The 19501-nt window shown below is 47.7% G+C and overlaps 2 protein-coding genes and 1 long non-coding RNA gene across 3 annotated transcripts in view; all 3 read right to left on the bottom strand.

Annotated features, from left to right (window-relative positions):
* The window catches only part of LOC123068450 (LEAF RUST 10 DISEASE-RESISTANCE LOCUS RECEPTOR-LIKE PROTEIN KINASE-like 2.4), a gene marked incomplete in the record, with an annotated part of 36549 nt that extends 18688 nt beyond the window's left edge, over positions 1-17861 (bottom strand). The window contains 1 exon segment of the mRNA XM_044491034.1: positions 16688-17861. Within this exon segment, the coding sequence (XP_044346969.1) occupies positions 16688-17597 (910 nt within the window).
* Positions 2179-3202, bottom strand: LOC123068457 (uncharacterized). Its single transcript, XR_006431763.1, has 2 exons — positions 2873-3202; positions 2179-2782 (listed from the first exon to the last, which is right to left on the bottom strand). It is a non-coding gene; the product is annotated as an uncharacterized lncRNA (long non-coding RNA).
* LOC123068454 (LEAF RUST 10 DISEASE-RESISTANCE LOCUS RECEPTOR-LIKE PROTEIN KINASE-like 2.4) lies at positions 10032-11354 on the bottom strand. Its single transcript, XM_044491038.1, has 2 exons — positions 10333-11354; positions 10032-10239 (listed from the first exon to the last, which is right to left on the bottom strand). Exons 1-2 carry the CDS (start codon positions 11265-11267, stop codon positions 10134-10136), a joined length of 1041 nt encoding a protein of 346 aa, XP_044346973.1. The 5' UTR covers positions 11268-11354; the 3' UTR covers positions 10032-10133.
* Positions 17862-19501: the final 1640 nt, after the last annotated feature.

Below are 19501 nucleotides of genomic sequence, written 5' to 3'. Positions count from 1 at the left end.
AGAGTAAACTGGACAGAACAGCAGCCATACTAGTAGGAGATAAAAGGAAACCATTTTCAGCTAGTTGCTATGTGCATGTTATTTTCATTTTTCTTGTAAACCCCCTTAACTTAGTGACCCAAAATCGAAGCCTACTTAATCTACAGAAGCGGTGTATCTTATTTTACGATCAAACTCACTGCCACTATTATTTATGTAAACTCAGCCCGCAGATGATGGACAAAGACACGCTGCTGGAGCAATGGCACTTGTAGATATCATATGTGATATTGATCTGCAAATTCTCCATGTCCAGTTTGCAGCCGCTGGCTATGCACTAAAGATGAAACCTAACATCATCAGCCACCCCCTCCTACCCCAACACCGGCATCATCAGCAACGTACAGTTCCCTGAATCGGCCTTCAAATGACACTAGGCATGTATGCCGCAGCAAACCACACAAATGAGTTATTGAGCGACCGGTGTTGGATCCACTGACATTGTTCGTGGGTTCCCATATAAGCGGAGGTGGCCGCGCATGCAGGGCACAGTTGTAGAGGAAGAAGAGCTCCTGGTTGGCAGCACTGATGCGGGGGCCAATATCAGAAGACGCGTCCACGTGGAGTTCGATGTCACACACGTTGTTGGAGAGCTAGAGGTTGGTGACATGCGGATGGAGTTTTCTAGGTAGTAGACGACGAGGATCTCATCTAGAGGGAGGCCTTGTCGGTGCTGTCGCGGGTGAACTGGAAGGCATGGTAACCACACTGGGGCAGGTACTTGCGGCAGAGCCACAAAGAATACACGAGATGGATGTCTCTGCACACATGTTGCCTCATATAAGCCTTAAACCCTGACCAGATACTCCCTCCGTCCGAAAATACTTGTCATCAAAATGGATAAAAAAAGATGTATGTAGAACTAATATACATCTAGATACATCCCATTTTATTCATTTTGATGACAACTATTTCCGGACGAAGGAAGTACAAAGGATTTTGGAGGGGAGAACAATGATAAGCATCCCAACTGTGGTTGAACACTGAACTAGACTAAATTCCCTAGTGGATAGGTAACAAGCGTAGAAGACGAATCCGCATACCGCGTTGAATCCCGATTTGCAGACAGGAAGAAGGAAGAAGAATAGATATTTTGGTTAGAAATGTAAACTGCCAACTAGATAATCACATGGGAAAGGAGAAGGAAGAAAAAAAACAAATGTGCGGAAGATTGATATTTCGTCAACCTTATCAATATTTTGACAAAGACAAAAGGGAGAGTTAATTGATAGGTTTAAAATTTTAAATAGAGAAACATTTCGCCCTCGCCGAAATGACCGAAATTTCGTAAATGCTGTAATTATTTCAAAAGTTTTAGACAAATTCTATCAAATTTTGATGGAATGTTATATTTAAATTGCAGACGATGCTTTTAGAGAAGTTTACGAATATGACCTGGAAGGCCCGGTAGCCGCACTCCGGCGGATGCGTGCCACCGAGCCAGAACGGGTACTCGATGCACAGGCCTCCACACATCGCCGGGTCGTAGGAGGTGGACAGTGACGACAATGTCGGCGGCCTGGTTGCGCTTAGGGCGTGGGTGGCAAGGGTGGCAATTAGCAGCACTGCGGTTGAGCAGAGCACGGCGGCGACCACCGGGACACGAAACAGATGCATCTGTCGATCAATCTTTATACAATGGAAGATTGAAGAGGCCAACGGCTAGGCAGGATGCTCCCGAAGGCGGGGAGAGGGAGGCGGAGGCGTGCAGTTAAGAGCAGGACTTGATGATGATGAACATTGAGAAGGAGATTGCTGAGAAGAAGCACAACACACTCGGGAGACGGGACGTTCAAGCATGCGTGATTGCCGGATGTGTTGACTGTTCGTCGTCACCGAGTTTGACTGACTGAAGACGACATCACTATGGTACTCATCGTCGAGTGGGTCCTCAGGGCCCGGTTGCCAGTGATCGGAGGAAGTTCGTCAGTCCGGTTTTGGGTTTGAACGCCTCCTACCGAGTAAATTGCACAAAACCACCACTTTGAAGGCTAGGTTTGCAGAAAACACTACGTTACATATTTTTTATAAAAAACACCATGTCTTGTGTAATCGTTTTGCAAAAATCATTGACCGGCGGATTCGGCCCTGTTAAGTGAGATTATGACAGGCGGGTCCCTTTTTTTTGCATACGTGGCGTAACGGCTCCACTCAGACGGCGTTTGATGATGGATTTGTCTAAATTTACAAATCAGTCCATGTAATTTTACAGGTACACCCCTTCAATCAAAACTAAAAAAGCAATCAGCTCCATGGATCTGGCCGGCCCAAGCACGCGAGCAGAGAAGCGGTCAGACGTTGTGTCTCGTCGCCGGAGAGGGGGCGCGCCGTCAGGATCTTGGAGGAGTGGCTGCGGCGCAGCAAGCCGGCGATGCTTGGGGCGATGGCCAGGGAGATGGTCACCGGCAGGTGGCGTTGCTGTGCGGGCATGGCGGCGGCATCCATGGCGCTCGCCCGTGGCGTTGTGGCCCGGGTTGCTGTGACTCGGGGCCGATCTGGTCGACAGGGAGGAGTAGACGGAGGGGAGAGGAGCCGCAGGGGCCGGCGGGCACCGTGGTCGCGCGGGCATCGTCAAGGAGCCCGCGGGGAAGCGCCCTCTGCTCAAGGAGCCCATGGCGTCGCCAAAATCCCACGATGCGGCAGGACGACGTGCACATGCAGGGGCTCACCCTCGTCGTCGAAATCCCTCTGCTCATCTGGACACCGTGGCGGGCGATCTTGGCTCCGAGGAGGGAGTTCGTGGCTGCAGCACCTCACCTCAGTGGATCCCGTAGTGGAATTGACCCGGTCAAAAGCAATAGTCAGAGGAGAAGCTGTGGTTGCAGCACCTCACCTCAGTGGATCCCGTGGCAATCGGGCTCAACGGCGAAGGATCTGACCGGCGGCGGAGGAGGCTGTCCGTGAGGAAGAGCTCGCCCGTCGGCCGCTCGGAGGAGTGAGAAAGGAAACGAGAAAGTGGATGATTTTTGTTTTGACTACAAGGACTTTTTGGTGAGAGGAAGAAAAAAGAATTGGAGGAGAAGACCCAATCGACAGGTGGACCCTGTGTCCTATCTAATGTCGTCTGACTAGAGCCGTTACGCCACGTATGCAAAATGGGGACCCACCTGTCATAATCTCACTTGACAAGGCCGGATCCGCCAATCAGTGGTTTTTGCAAAACGATTACGCAAGACGTGGTGTTTTCTGCAAGAGAAATGTAACGTAGTGTTTTATGCAAACCTAACCTTCAAAGTGGTGGTTTTGTGCAATTTACTCCCTCCTACCTACTGCTCGGGGAAAAGAACCAATCATTCCTCCATTCTTTTCTCGAAACTATTATATGGAAGACGTTTGCTTAGCCGATTTAAGGAGGATAGTAAATCCGCGGCTGGGCTGCAATTTCTGCAATGCATGGACGGTTCTAACCACAGCGTCGTGCAAACATCGGCTGGACGTTGTCAGTGTGTATAGCAGCGTTCTTTTCTTTGGTCGTTACCTACCTACATGCGGTCTCATTGTGTTCCTGGCGTATCTGCCCTTGGACGTGTGGGCAAATAATACAGTGGGAAGTGGATCATCACGCGTGGATTATTCTTTCGCAAGCGTGCACTATTCCACTCCACGCTCTACACAACAGATATCGCTCAATGAAGACAACTACTCGACGGTGGAGTATCGAGAATCACCACGGTACAGCGTACAGGTGTCACAAACAGTGTAAGAGCAAATACAATAATGTGACATAAGCAGGCTATAAGGACTAAAATATTATATACTCCCTCCGTCCTATAATGTACTAGTGTCAAAAAACGTCTTACATTATGGGACGGAGGGAGTATTTGCTTAATTGGAGGAGAGAGAAGAGAAGCAGTCTGTAAGTTAGTAGCTAGCTGCAGCACGAGTCCCAAGACACTTTATGAGATTGTAAGGTAGGTCACCTCTTTATAAAGTAACCCCTCTATCCGCAGATAATTGTTGAAGAAATTGATGTATCTAGACGTATTTTAGTTATAGAGACATATATTTTATCCATTTATTTGATGAAGTAATTCCAGACGAAGTAAGTAGTATATATATTCAAAACTAGCTATTGTACATACCGGCTATTAGGTTGGCTCTATATGACATATCAACTCTTTATAGCCGAGTGTTACTGAAAGCAGCATTTTAGCTCCCAGGCTCAGATGAGCCCCGGAGTGATTAAAAAATCGTTAAAATACTAAAAAAAAATCAAAAAACTTCGTATTTTTTTGGAGAAAGATGGCGAAGTGTGTGATGTCCATGAAAACTTCAGAGCAATTGGATGTCTGAGTAGCTCTCGGCAAAAAAGACAAATTTGGGGTATATGAAAAAGTTTATTTTTATGCAATATTTGGATCCGATTCATTTTTTTTCTGAGAGTTACTCAGATGTCCAAATGCTTTTAAAATTATCACGCGCCTCACGCACTCAGGTTCTCCACAAAAAAATCTGAAATTTTCTAGTGTTATTATTAAATTTATTAAATGAGCCCAGACTCAGAATTGGATATCCGAGTGTTATTATATTATTAACCATGTTCTAAAGCTGCACTAAACGTCTACCGTGTTCGTTCTACAGGCTGGTGAATATAGTGCATGCCTACAGTGTTTCTCTGCTACAGTAGGTGGACAGGGCTGCAAGATCTCGGTCGGTGCAAATTAGATGAGAGACAAACCGGATGCCAAACTATACCAATGAGGAGTTTCCCAAAGTAGTCGACTTGTCATAGGAATCAAACTGGGACCCTCTTGTTTGACCGTAACCCACGCAAGGCACCCAGCCGCTGAGGTTTCATTTGTGTCCCGCAGGCGCCATCGGCGTCTGCTTTGTCTTCTGTGGCCTTAGGCCATAAACGCGAGATGGTTCTCCGCCTCTCTATTTTTGAATGTTTAGACGATGACTCTCTGAAGGTGGAACAAGGTTCTCGCCACTTAGCCCCCCATCGGACGGTGCTTTTTAGCGTCATTTGAGGGCATGTGGAGGTTTGTTTTGAGTGCATCTCATGGTATTCAATTGGCATTGGTGGATCCACATGAAATTGGTCTCCGTTCGTGTGTGTTCCTGTGTCTATAGGTTTGATCTCTACGTTTCTCTTCAATAACGGCGGTTGCTGCTTTGGTGCTCTTGTTCTGTAGGGCCTAAGCACGACGACTTTTTGACTATTTACTGTAACAAGGTTTCCCCGACTCTCCGATGATGGTGACGCGCCTTTGACTTTCTCCAGTATTTGTAGTCATCGCCTAGTTGGTCTATGAAGCTGTGTGTAATTTTTACTTATGCTGTTTTTTGCACCTTGACAGTTAATTAATGGAGTAGATTTGATGGTTTTTCTGGGGAAAAATAGTCGACTTGTCAATATTCCAGTGACATCAAAATCTTTGATTTCTCTATATTTTTTGTGGTGCATGGATCCTAATGACCAAGCCATTTTCCCACTAGCAATGACCCATGGTGGAAGATGATTGGCAACCAAAGGAGGTGCGATACGATGTGACTGCTCACTGCTTGACCGAGTGCGCAGAACCGATATGATTGATTAACTAAGACAAGACAACTATTGCATTTCTAATTACCAGATGCATTTCCATGTTCTAGTAAATAGGTATATTTCAACTTTTAGGGCCTCTTTGATCCGTAGGGTTCTTAAAATGTGGGAATAGAGAAAACGTAGTAATAGAGTGTCATGTACTTTTGTACCCTACAGGATTTGGTAGAGTGTTTGATGGCATAGAAAAAACAAAGGAATTCAACAAAGATGTTTGACTGGATGGAAATTTTCTTCCAAAATGTAGTACAAATGAGTCCTATGAAGAATTCTTAAGGATTTCAATCCTATGAATCAAACGACCATCATAGGAAAATATCCTAAGTATCCGAATCCTCTAAAAATTCTATGAAATTCCTGTGTATCAAAAGAGCCCTTAAGTTCTGAGCTAGTATTAGCTTGTGGTGTAATTCTGAGTTTTGGAATTTTGTAAATTAATTTGGAGGCTTACCGTGACATGTCGACCTGATGCCATCGGGACAGAGGCACGCGAACTCCGCGGTGGAGGTGTTGTACCGGCACTGGCCCCCACTAGCGACACAAGCGGGGCAGTCCCCGACTCCAGTGCCCGCCCAGTCCAGCAGGAACCCGGCCAACAAGAGCCGATTGTAGTCGGCCGCCGTCGAGACTGCCGCCTCCGTCCCGAGCACCGGGAAGTACGTGTACGTGCAGTCCCCGGTCGGGATCTTAGGAGGGATGTCCCGGTCGTAGGTCCCGCCGAGGTACGCGATGATTTTCCGGCCGCAGCCGGGCACGCTGGTGGCGTTCACGTACTCGGCCCCCCCGGGCTCCGTCCCATAGCAGTTGAACAGGAAGCCCAGGGCACGGTTGCTTGGGCTGATCCTGAACGGGCTGAGGGCCAGGCTGACTGAGATGTTGAAGTCGGAGCGGCACACGCCGTCAGTGCCCGAGGCAACCCTGTTGTGGACGACAACGAAGGAGCTGGTGGCGTAGTCGATGTTGAGGACGTGGATGGGGGAGCCACGCATGGAAGCGGAGGTGTTGCCGTCGATGCACCAGAGCTCGAAGGCCGGGTGGCCACAGGAGGGCTCCGGCGGGGGGCGGCTGGGCGCGCCGAGCCAGAACGGGTACTTGATGGTGAAGTTCCCGCACGCCACCGGCTTACACTCGGCATGCACCCGTTGATGGAAGAGGAACAGTGAGGCCAAGGTGAAGAGCAGTGAGGTTGGATGCATGACAGCAGTCTGAATCGAGGAGACTGATTTGGCAACGGGGAAGGATGGCGCAAACTCGGCAGATAATATGGAAGAACATAGTTGAGGGAGAAGATAATACAAGTGATATTAGACAACGCCTTTGACTGGTTCTGTGGACGAGTATTTACTTTTCCACACACACTAGAGAGAGTCAACATCCAAATGTCTTGATCCATATTTAGTTGGTGCAGTGTCCCACAGTTTTATCGCAAACGTATTCCCACCATAGGATGTGTTGTTATGCTCAGAGCAAGGAACGGAGCTTTGTCTTTGTCATTGTCCATGTAGTCCAAATACTCCCCCTGTCCAGAAATACTCGTCGGAGGAATGGATGTATCCAGATGTATTTTAGTTTTACATACATTTATTTTTATGCATTTCTTCGACAAGTATTTTTGGATGGAGAGAGTACATTTTGTAAGCAAGTGGAGCACTGCTCGTATTCCCACCATTTGTCCTCCCCTCCCCACAGTTTTGCCATCAATTGCGACTTGCGCGGTCGATAATTTTTCAAAAGAAAAAAAGATGGAGGTGGAAGACAGCTAGAGTCAGAATTGCGTGGATGATGATTTTTTCGAAACAAAAATAAAAACTTCAGCAAAACCCAAGGGACGAGTCTTGACTCTTAAGCAATGAGGTGCGATGCGTTGATGTGGACTAAAGATGGACAGGAGGACCACAGTTAAAGGGGCTTTGCTACACCTACGTGAGTTTGTTACGAAAAGTTACGTACATGCTGATGTGGCTACGTTTAAGTGGATAGCACGCCCCTGACCCTAAAAATCAGGAGGGGAATTAGTTAGAATTAGGGAAGGAGATGACGTTTTTAAGTAAGATTACGTAACAATTTTCGTAGGTGTAGCATTTTTGCAGTTAAAGTATCGTTGTCTTCTACTCCTTTCTGATGACTTCAAAACCTTGATTTGTCAAACATTTTTATGTGGAGTGCACAGGAACGTGCAAATGTGCCATTTTGCCACTAGCAATGATAGACGGTGACAGGTCTGGCATCTCTCACTTCTCTTCTTTGGAGGAATCCATTTATCACTAATCGTTTTAAATGTTTATCATTTCAAACCATGTTTTAGAGGAATCCATTTATCACTAATCATTTTCAGCTTGGTTGAGACTGGGGACTTGAGGCCAGCGCCAGGCGATTTGGATCATCTAAGTGAGCAAAATTCTTGCGTAAATCAACGGGTTGATTATTCAGCAGCAAATGGGGTTTTCAAACGAGCAAATCGTCCAGCCGAACGGAAATGAGGTATAAGAGTCTCTCAGCCACAGTGGGTGGGACGCGTTGTGACTGCTGCCTGTGGACTAAAGATTGACCAAGTGTACTATTGATCATTGAAGATAACTATTTTTCACTAATTTATTTCCATGTTATGGAATTTAAATTTTAGAATAATGATGAATATTAATTTGGAGGCTTACTGGCACATGTCGGCCGCAGCGGGGCTGCCTGATGCTAGAGATGCAGGTAGTGCCCACCCAATCCGGGACGGTGCACAGACGGTGCCAATAGCAATCACAGACGGTCGCAGGTCTCGCATCTCTCACCTTTGTTTCGGGGCAATCCAAATCTCACTACTAATTTTAAATGTATTGTCATTTCTAATCAAATCTTCTACTGTGCTCCAGCTTGTTTGAAATTGGGGATTCTACGCCAACGGCGGGCAATTTTGATCATCTAAGTGGGGCAAAATTGTCATGTCGATGCGTCCAACCTAAATCCTGGGTACTTATCTACTGCCCGGCGCCTAGTTGCTGCCAAGAAGTATTTGACGACTGACAAGGGTGAGTGAGCTTACCACTACGGTAATTTGGTGGCTGCCATGTGAGGAGGAAGCCATCGCTGATGAGCTCCTCGTAGTCGCTGGGGTTCATCTCTCCAGACGCACCCAACACCGGCACGGCGGTGGCATTGCATCCCTCCAAAGTGTAGCTGCCGTCTATCACGCCCGACGCATTATAACGCCCTCCCGCGCGGACAAACGTGTTGTTCCGGCACACCGTGTCCACCAGCTCCGCTCGGGCCGCCGGCGCCCTGGTGCAGTTGTAGAAGACGAGGTTCTGGTTCAGGGGGCTTACTGAGAAGGGATGCCCGATTTTGGTGGCCGTGTTGGCCTTCGGGACACTGCAGCCTTCCCCGCCCGAGAGATTGAAGTCTCCAAGCTTGTGCACATCGGAGACTAGCAGGGAACCGTTGTTGTAGAAGATGTCGAGGATCTGGAGCCGGCCATCGCTTCCGTGGCACGAACCGGTGCTAAAGGTTCGTCACGAACCGGTACTACTGAGAGCGGCCCGCCTAGCCATTGGAACCGGCACTAATGGTCACATTAGTGCCGGCTCAGTTTCAAACCGGGACAAATGAGCTGCACATTAGACCCTTTTTCTACTAGTGTATGAATGCAAAAATACTACACACACGGGCCTTTTACAGAGTATTGCAGCCATTTCCTTAAATTCTCTTCACGCCCACCTCAATTTCACCTGGGTGGGGGGCCCCTTACTCCCCCTCAATGCAATCAAAACATGCCAATTCAGCACCAGTCCATAAATGTTAATTAATTTTCTGTTGATGTAGCATTTCTCGTATGAATGTGTGCATCTGCGGACCAGAGCCTTGGATGAGCCATTCTTTTTGAATGGAAGCATAATCAAAAAGCGATCTTCTCCATCTCTATTGATATTTTTTTGAGGGATAAACAAACAATCTTCTAAAAAAAGGAAAAGGGAATGTAAGGGCAGAATTGGGCTGCGAGAAAAATTGTAGTTGCCGGAGTGGCGAGTTAGATCGTCGGAGAGAGGCCGCGGAAGCGATGTTGCCTGAGAAGCAGCGCAAACCCTCGGCTTGCCAGCGAGGTTATGCGCGGGTCAAGGAAATCACGCCGCTACTTGTTTGAGTGGATACAATCTACAGAGAGGAACAAGTAAGTATACGCCTTCCGCTTCCACAATTAATCTGCTTGCTATGAATTGGTATATAGCGTCACAATGTTTAGATGGATACACATTGTCTGCATCCGGATTCTGAAATTTTAGGTGCTGTAGTTACAGTCAAGAAGGCCTTGGTGGTTGTCTGCCTCCGATGCCTTTTACCAGTTGGAACACAACACTCGTCAGAATTAATTTTATTCCTTCTGCGGTCCATACCTTAGGACGCTTGCATGTGAATGTTCTTGACTCTAGGTTATGCATACAAGTACAATGCTGAATTTCGCGGATTTGTTCAATTTCTGAATGTACTCTAGTACAGGCCAGAGGCCACCTTCTCACCGTGTTGGAAATGAATGTAGGTTCTTTGATTCACATGGCCTATCTGCTCAAAGAGTTGGCGATTTTTGTAGGATTTTTGAATTCACAAGGCCGATCTCCTCAGATTTGTTAGAACTTGAACTTTGTACATCCATATTTTGAGCTGAACTTTCACTGGCATGAGAGATAAGCGCGCAGGTCAAGTTATTGCATAATCATAATTGCACAGAATGACAAAGTAACAAAAAATACCGGAGAATATCTTACAGCAATCCAGAGAAGTTTTGCTTCGGTGGCATGTCCATGTCATCTGAGCTTCTCTCGAACATTTCTAGAACTTTGGTTATGGTAGGACGATATGCAGGCAATATCTGTACGCACCACAATCCAATTAATGTCATCTTTCTTGCGATTTCCTCAGTTTCTCCTGTGACTTCACATGCTTGTAATCCATCATCTTGCGCAAAGTGATCATAAATCCAGTCGGGAAAATACTTTTCACTGGATTTTGCAACAGTTGATTTTACATTTCTCCTTCCTCCAACCATCTCCAAAAGCATCATTCCATAACTATAAACATCTGACTTTGTTGAAACCACTCCAAATGTTCGAGAGTGAACTTCTGGAGCGATGAATCCAATTGTTCCTCTAGCACCAGTCATTGAAAGCTTGCTCTCCTTTGTATGACACAATTTAGCTAGACCAAAATCAGCAATCTTCGGATTAAAATCCTTGTCTAGAAGGATATTTTGGGGCTTGATATCAAAATGGACGATACGTGTATTACAGCTATGGTGCAAGTATTCGAGGCCACGAGCAATCCCGAGTGCTATCGCATAGAGCCTCTCCCATCCTAAAATTTCTTTGGGGTTCTCTGAGTAAATGAACTTATCCAAGGAACCGTTGGGCATGTACTCATATATAAGAGCTCGTTTTGATCCCTCCAAACAAAACCCACATAAGCTAACAACATTAACATGCGAGGTCCTTCCAATGCTCATAACCTCATTCACAAACTCGTCCCCATTTCCTTTGCAGTCATGCAAGAATTTCACAGCAACCAGACGACCATCATGTAGTCTTCCTTTGAAGACCACACCATAACCACCTTTTCCAAGCTGATTGCCGCGAGAAGAAGTTATCTTCATTACCTCTGAATACATGTATCTTTTTGGAGTTAGGGATCCATACGATGCTATCATGGCCTCGTAATTCTTTTCAGTGTTGCTTCTAGTCTTCTTGCAAAGGAGAAACCATAGTATTTTCCCCTTTCTATGCCATATCAGGACGTATATGCATGTAAAGAGCAAGACTCCAGCTGCTGATGTCACAACTGAGATTGAAGCAGATCGATATTACTTCCTTTTCTAAACCGACTTATAATGCAATCATTTGATTTCCAAGACCACCAATAATTTAAATTTCCCAAGTGAGAGTTGCTGGATTCGGGTTTTTATTCTAGAATCAATTCTCAATGATTACAGGTATGACTATCTTTAAGGTACTATTTCAACATAGAAATCACTGTAGTGAACTACTAATATTTAAATCATTACATATGAGAAAATGGCAAAAGTTTGAGCATACCTATTAGCATAATCGTCTTGCTAGTCCCCATGCTACCTGGAATATAACATATATAACATTTATGAGTAAAAGCAATGTTGTCCAACAGTACTACATTGGTTGTTTTTTAAAAGAAAAAAATAGCATTGTATATGTCCTTCAATATTCTGTCCGTGAAGTACAAAAACAAAACACTGCAAGATATCGAAGAACAATAGAACATGGGCTGTGTATCTGACTTTCATTTGATAGAGCAGCTACGTCGATCAAATACAGGTTGGACGAATAAAAAGTTGTAGGCCTGTGTCGATTTAGTAGCCATTATGAGCAATCACATAAACTTTGAGTATAATTATGTATTTGAATGACATTACATTGGATGGTACAATTCAATCTATACATGGAAATTAGCAGCATGCTTGCTCTGTTAATTTTTCCTGCAAATATCCTATTTACCAGCAGCATGAACCACAGTGTGGCAAAACTGAAGAGTGTTTGGTTATGCTACAGAACTAGACCGGCGACATGCGTTCTGTTGAGATTACACTAGTCAGGCATTTAATATCCATAGTGTAGTAATTAGCAGGCACACGCATGATTTTCCTTATAATTAAGGAGCTTCTACCCCCAATTTCATCTGTTCAGTGAAACTGATAAGACATTGTTTTGTGATCGACCCAAAAGGTTCAACCTCAACCCAAACCTTTTCCAGTTCCATGCATAAGCAACACTGAAACTTACACCTATGATCTTAAAATGCTGCTACAAAACACCGCAAAACAATGATCGTACCCCCCTAACTAAAAAACAGAGTCAACTGGATAGAACACCAGCCATACTAGTAGGAGATAAAAGGAAACCATTTACAGCTAGAAGGTACGCGCATGTTGTGTTCATTTTTCTTGTAAACCCCCTCAACTTAGTGCGCCAAAATCAAAGACTACTTAATGTACAGAACGAAAGTGGTGTATCTTTTTCTACGATCAACTCACTGTCACTATTATATATGTGAACCGCGTCCGCAGATGATGGACAAAGGCGCGCTCCGGAGCAGTGGCACCTGAAGATATCATAGGCGATTTTGGTCTGGCAAAATTCCCCATGCCCACCTTGCAGCCGCTGGCCATGCACTCAAGGACAAACCAAACTTCATCAGCTGCCCCCTCGTAGCCCAACACTGGCATCATCAGCGACGTACAGTTCCCTGCACGGGCCGTCAAATGTTGTCGGGCTTGTATGCCCCAGCAAGCCACACAAATTAGTTATTGAGTGACGGGTGTTGGATCCTGTGGTTCATGGGTTCCCATGTAAGCTAGCGGATGCGGCCACGGATGCAAGATGGAGTTGTAGAGGAAGAAGTGCTCCGGGTTGGCAGCGCTTATGTGAGGCCGAGATCAGAGGTGTCCACGTGGAGTTTGATGTCACACACACTGTTCGAGAGCTAGAGGTTGTGACATGGAAGAAGTTTTCTGGGTAGGAGATGATGAGGATCTCATCTTATACGTCCAGAGGGAGGCCTTGTCGGTGCTGCCGTGGGTGAACTGGAAGGTATGGTAGCTACACTCAGACAGGTACGTGCCGTAGAGCCAGAAAGAATACACGATATGGATGTCCCCGCGCACATGTTGCCCGTAGAAACCCTAAACCCTGGCCTGATTCATAGGATTTTGGAGGGGAGGAAAACGGTAAGCATCCCAACTGTGGTTGAACACTGAACTAGACTGAATTCCCTAGTGGTCAGGTAACATGCTTCGAAGACGGCTCCGCATCTAACCCCTGGTGTACTCGGTACCACTACCACCAAACAATTGGTGGACAGGAAGAAGGAAGAACAAGAGAGAGATTTTTGTGAGAAATACAAACTGCCAACTAGATAATCACTTGGAAAGGATTAGAAAAAAGCAAATGTGCAGAAGAATTATATTTCGTCAACCTTGCCAATATTTGACAAAGACAAAAGCAAGAGTTAGTTGATAAGGTTTAAAATTTCAAATAGGTAAAACATTTGCTTGTCACCGGAATGACTGAAATTTCATAAATTCTGTAATTATTTCGGATCTTTTTAGATACACTCTATCAAATTTGATGGAATATTATACTTAAATTGGGGAAAAGTAATGTTACAGAAATTTACGAATATCATCATTATAGTTTTTGTTCTTGAGGACTAGTGATTAGCAAATGAAACCACGCGGACTAAACTGGTTAACTTACAGAATCATATAGAATATATGAATATACATGTAGTACCAAATTAAAATTCTTTACACGTCAAAACATTCAAGATTCTTTGAACCTGAGATTGAATTGTGGTTAGAGGTAATTATGTTCCGGGATATGAGGTAATTCTGAAATAGCCTGGGAATGAGCAAGGCAGAATATATATAAAGTAAAATAGAAATGAGTTGAACGCCGCGCAGTCGAAGATATCGTAGTCGGTGTCAATCCGGCAATGTCCACCTCTCTCCTTGCACGCCGCGCAGTCGCCGACTATGTAGCCCAGAACAAACCGACCCTTCATCAGCTGCCCGTAGTCCTTCCCGGCTGCCCCCGCGTACTCGTACACCGGCATCATCGAGACATTGCAGCCCCCAGGCACCGGCCCCCATTGGTCGTCTGGTTTATACCCACTGGCGAGCCACGCGAACGAGTTGAACGTGGTGGACACATTCAACTCGTTCGTGCAATTGACGGGTGCCCACGTACGCGGTGCCGGCCGCGCGTGTAGGTCGGTGTAGTTGTAGAGGAAGAAGAGTTCTTGGTTGGCGGTGCTGATGCTGAAGGGTGCGAGGCCGAGGTCGGAGGAGGCGTTCACGTGGAGCTCGATGTCACAAGGGAGATTGTAGTTGGCGAGCCTGAAGATGCTATCCTCGTACGAGATCTCCAGGATCTGGAAGTTCCAGAATGAGTTCTCGAGGAAGGCCGTGTCGTTGCCGTCGCACGTGAATGGAAGGCCCGATAGCCGCACACCGGTGGGTGCGTGCCACCGAGCCAGAACAGGTACGCGATGCGCAGGCCCCGCACGCCGCGGGCTCGCAGGACGTTGAGGATAACGAGGGTGTTGTGGTGTTTTGGGCGTTTGTCGTTGTGCTAGAGAGGAGGGTGAGGTGAAGCATGGCTGAGCAGAACATGGCAGCTCCCGAGACGTGGAACGGATCCATCTTCTTGCTCTTGCACATTTTCTTTTTGAAATGGAAGAAGACCCCTGGCCTCTGCATCTGGATGATGCATTCAGCTATTTTGTTAATTGTTCACACAAGACCTTATAAAGTAATACAACAATAAGTCTAAAGCCACCGTCTAGGCAAAATCTGTCGCTACTCCTATCCAATTGATGAAAGGATGCTGATAGTCTGGGTCTAATACCAAACATACCTCGCAGCCAAACCTACCTTCTAAGACATGAGGTCCCATCCAGGACGCCTGCTGGGTATGGGCCACCCACCTGTTCGGCGCACTCCTCAACCAGGACGCCTGCTGGGTATGAGGCCGCCGCAGCCACCTGCCACCAATCCATCTTCAGAACTGTACTGCTGCATCTACCTTGCCCGGTCTATCTGCCGTCGACGCCATCACGACGCCAGACCACGTCACCTTCCTGCACGAGTCCATCTTCGCGCATCGGACGCCGAGTCACCACAGCGCCATCCCGCCGAGATCCGCCGCCATCAATGAGTGAGATGAAGCACCGCTCCACCAAAGAATCCGTCATCTGGTCCCTCGATCACGTATGTACCTTCAAGAATGACGCCCCAAAGGGGGGAACGACACTAGAGCGCCGCCGTCATCCGATCATCCGGTCTAGGGTTTCCCTCTGAGGTAGCAGAGAGTGGCCTTGAAATTCTCCATGGCGATGCCTTTAAGAATGGAACGATTGAGATAGCGGCGCCACCGCTGGCCTTGGCAATAGCCGAAAGCAAATTTTCACCCAGATCTGTTCGAAGGAATCCAACTCCCGTGCACGGCCGCCGCCACCACCAGGCTAAGCACTCGCCGCCGCCGGCACCTTCACGATGCCCAGAGGCCGCCAGACTCGCCGCCACCATGCCTGGGCCGCCGGCCACCGCTGCCAAACCAGCTCCACCATCCACCGGATCTGGGCAGGGATCCTAGATCTATCCCCCACCACCCACCACCACGGAGGGGAGGAGGCGGCGCCAGCGAGGGACGCCGGGAGGGGGAGAAGGAGCCGAGGCAGGGCCAGCCCGACGCCCGGCACCACCAGGCAGATGGGAACGCCCCGCGGAGTCCCCAACTGCGTGCGGGAGAGAGCCGCCCCGCCGCCGCCAACGCCACACGGCCTTTGGCTGGCGACGCCCCAGACGGCGGCGAGGGAGGGGGTTGAGTCGAAGTGGGCTACGGGTGCGGCACTAGGGTTCCTCCAGGGGGCGCCCGCGGGAGCGCCTCGGGGAGGCGGCGAGGTGGCCAACTGGCTTTTGCACATGGCAATAGTGGTGTATCACAAGTGTATATATTAGGAGTTGGAATCCTTGTTTCACGGAGAATCTGTGATAGTAGTCTCACACGGCCTAACAATTGCTGCACCCATCCACGGTCAAAGTATCATCGTCTTTTACTCCTTTCTGATGAATTCAAAACCTTGATTGGTCAAATATTTTTGCGTGGGGTGCACAGTTTGGAAGGACCGCCATTTTGCCACTAGCAATGCCCGATGGTGACAGGGCTCATATCTCTCACTTTTTTTTTTGAAGAATCCCTATCTCACTAGTCATTTTAAATGTATATTATTTCAATCAAGTTTTGATGTATGCTCCAGCTTATTTGAATCTAGGGCTTGTGGCCAGCGGCAGGCGATTTTGATCATCTAAGTGAGCAAGATTGTGGCATAAATCAATGGGTTGATTATTCAGCAGCAGATGGGGTTTTCCAGAGGAATGAAGATGGGGACACGATGTGACTGCTGCCCGTGGACCAACTGTTCTATAGAACCGGTACGATTGATAATGGAAGACAACTATCGCATTTTCGCAAGTTTATTTCCATGTTCTGGAATTTAAATTGTAGAATGATGATGCAAATTAATTTGGAGGCTTACCGGCACATGTTGGCCCGTGCAGCTTACTGTCGGGGCAGAGGCAGGCAAGCGCCCCGATCGCGTTCCTGTACCGGCACTGGCCCCCGCTCGCGATGCAGGCGGGGCAGTCACCGATGCTGCCGGTGCCCGCCCAGTCCAGCAGGAACCCAGCCTTCAAGAGCCGGCTATAGTTGGCCGCCGTGGACACCGCCGCCTCCGAGCCGAGCACCGGGAGGTACCTGTACGTGCAGTTCCCGGTTGGGATCGCCGGCGGCGTGTCCCGGTCGTAGCTCCCACCGAGGTAGGCGACGATGGGCCTCTTGCAGCCCGCGGTGGCGTTGGCGTACTCGCGCCCGCGTGGCTCCTTCCCGTTGCAGTTGAATAGGAAGCATAGGGCACGGTTGCTTGGGCTGATCCTCAACGGGCTGAGGGCGAGGGTGGACGAGACGTTGAAGTCGGCGAGGCACACGCCGTCGGTGCCTGTGGCGACCCTGTTATGGTAGACGACGAAGGAGCTGGCACCATAGTCGATGCTGTGGATGTGGATGGGGGAGCCGCTGATGCAAGCCGTGGTGTTGCTGTTGATACACCAGAGCTCGAAGGCCGGGTGGCCGCAGGAAGGCTCCGGCGGGGGGCGGCTGGGCGCGCCGAGCCAGAACGGGTACTTGATGCTCAAGTTCCCGCACCCCACTGGCTCGCACTCGGCATGCGCACGTTGACGGAAGAGGAACAATGAGACAAGGATGGAGAGCAGTGAGGTTGGATGCATGGCAGCAGTCTGAATCGAGGAGACTGATTTGGCAACGGGAAGGATGGCGCAAACTCGGCAGATAATATGGAAGAACATAGTTGAGGGAGAAGATAATACAAGTGATATTAGACAACGCCTTTGACTGGTTCTGTGGACGCATTTACTAGAGAGAGTCAACATCCAAATGTCTCAGTCGTCCATATGTTAGTTGGTTCAGTGTGTTTCACAGTTTTATCGCGAACCGTATTCCCACCATTGAATGCATTGTTATGTTTAGGGCAACGTATGGTGTGTTGTCATTGTCGTACAGTCCCATACATTTTGTAAGCACTGATCGTTTCGGTCTAGTAGACGCACTTCAGGTTTTGAGCTAGCAGCATGTTGTCTAATTCTATGTGTTTAGCAGGTAGGTAATTTTGGAGGCAAGAAATTTGAAACAACAACAACAACAACAACCTGCCATCAATTCCGACTTGCACCGGCGATAATTTTTCAAAAGACAAATAGATGGAGGTGGAAGTCAGCTAGAGTCAGAATTGCGTCGGTGATGATTTTTCAAAACAAAATAAATACTTCAGCAGAACCCAAGGGACAAGTATTGACCAATGAGGTGCGATGCATTGACTGTCAACTAAAGATGGACCGAAGGACACCACGTGACACATGTGGTAAGCAATCCAAACTATTCAAAAAGATGGACCGGAGGACTGAGTGTGCTTTGCAGAACATGGCAGCTGCACAGACGTGGAACGGATCCATCTTCTTGCTCTTGCAGAATCCATGTTTCTGACAAGGAGTTGGAATCCATGTTTCCCGCAGAATCTGTGATGCTAGTCTCACACGGCCTAACAATTGCTGCACCCGTCCATGGTCAAAGTATCATTGTCTTTTACTCCTTTCTAATGACTTTAAAACCTTGATCGGTCAAATATTTTTGTGTGGAGTGCACAGATCAGAAGGCTCGTGCCATTTCGCCACTAGTATTGACCGACGGTGACAGGCCTGGCATCTCTCACTTCTCTTCTTTGGAGGAATCCATCTATCACTAATCATTTTAAATGTATACCATTTCAAACCATGCATGTTTTGAAGTTAATACTCCAGCTTGGTTGAAAGTGGGGACTTGAGGCCAGCGGTGGGCGATTTGGATCATCTAAGTGCAAAATTCTTGAGTAAACCAACGGGTTTATAATTCAGCAGCAGATGGGGTTTTCAAAAGAGTAAATCATCCAGCCAAACGAAAATGAGGTATAAGAGTCTCTCAGCCACAGAGGCTGGGACACGATGTGACTGCCCGTGGACTAAAGCTTGACCAAGTGTATGATTGATCATTGAAGATAAGTATCGCATTTTTCACTAGTTTATTTCCATGCTCTGGAATTTAAATTTTAGAATGATGTTGGAAATTAATTTAGAGGCTTACCGGCACATGTCAACCGTAGCATGCCATCAGGGCAGAGGCATGGGAACTCCACGGCCGCGTTGCTGTACCGGCAACGGCTGATGATAGAGGTGCAGGTGGGGCAGTCCCTGACGCCTCAGAGCATCTTCAACAGGCGCGCAACGCGCTGCACGTTAAAAACTACTTTGCCGCGCGCGCTTCGTCTGGTTTTACGCGGCCTACAGCGCTGGCTCCAACAGCCGCGCTAAACTGCAGCGCGCGTGCCGCTCCACCAGCGCGCAAAAAATAGTTCGACACATAGTCTGCTTTTATGATACAAAAACTGGCTTCTCCAACGAAATATAGTTCTACTACGTCCACATAGCCTGCTTCTATGATACAAAATAAAACTGGCTTCTCCGACGATATATAGTTCTACTACGTCCACATAGCCTGCTTCTACGATACAAAATAAAAACTGCTACTACTCGTTCTCCGACTCGGACTCTGCCTTGGTGATGTCCTCCTCCGACGTCTGAGCACAGGCGTCAAGGAACCGCTCGTCGCGGGAGTCCCAGGACGACGCATCTCCTAGCGCCATGTTGTATTTAGCGACCGCCTTCCACGTTCGCTTGTCCTCGCGATAGGCGGCTCGCTCCTTCCTCCTCTCCTCCCTCTCCGCCCTCCTCTCGGCGAAAAACTG

Source organism: Triticum aestivum, chromosome 3B, assembly GCF_018294505.1.
Source record: "Triticum aestivum cultivar Chinese Spring chromosome 3B, IWGSC CS RefSeq v2.1, whole genome shotgun sequence".
NCBI lineage: Eukaryota > Viridiplantae > Streptophyta > Magnoliopsida > Poales > Poaceae > Triticum > Triticum aestivum.
This window is presented reverse-complemented; position numbering and strand designations above follow the sequence as displayed.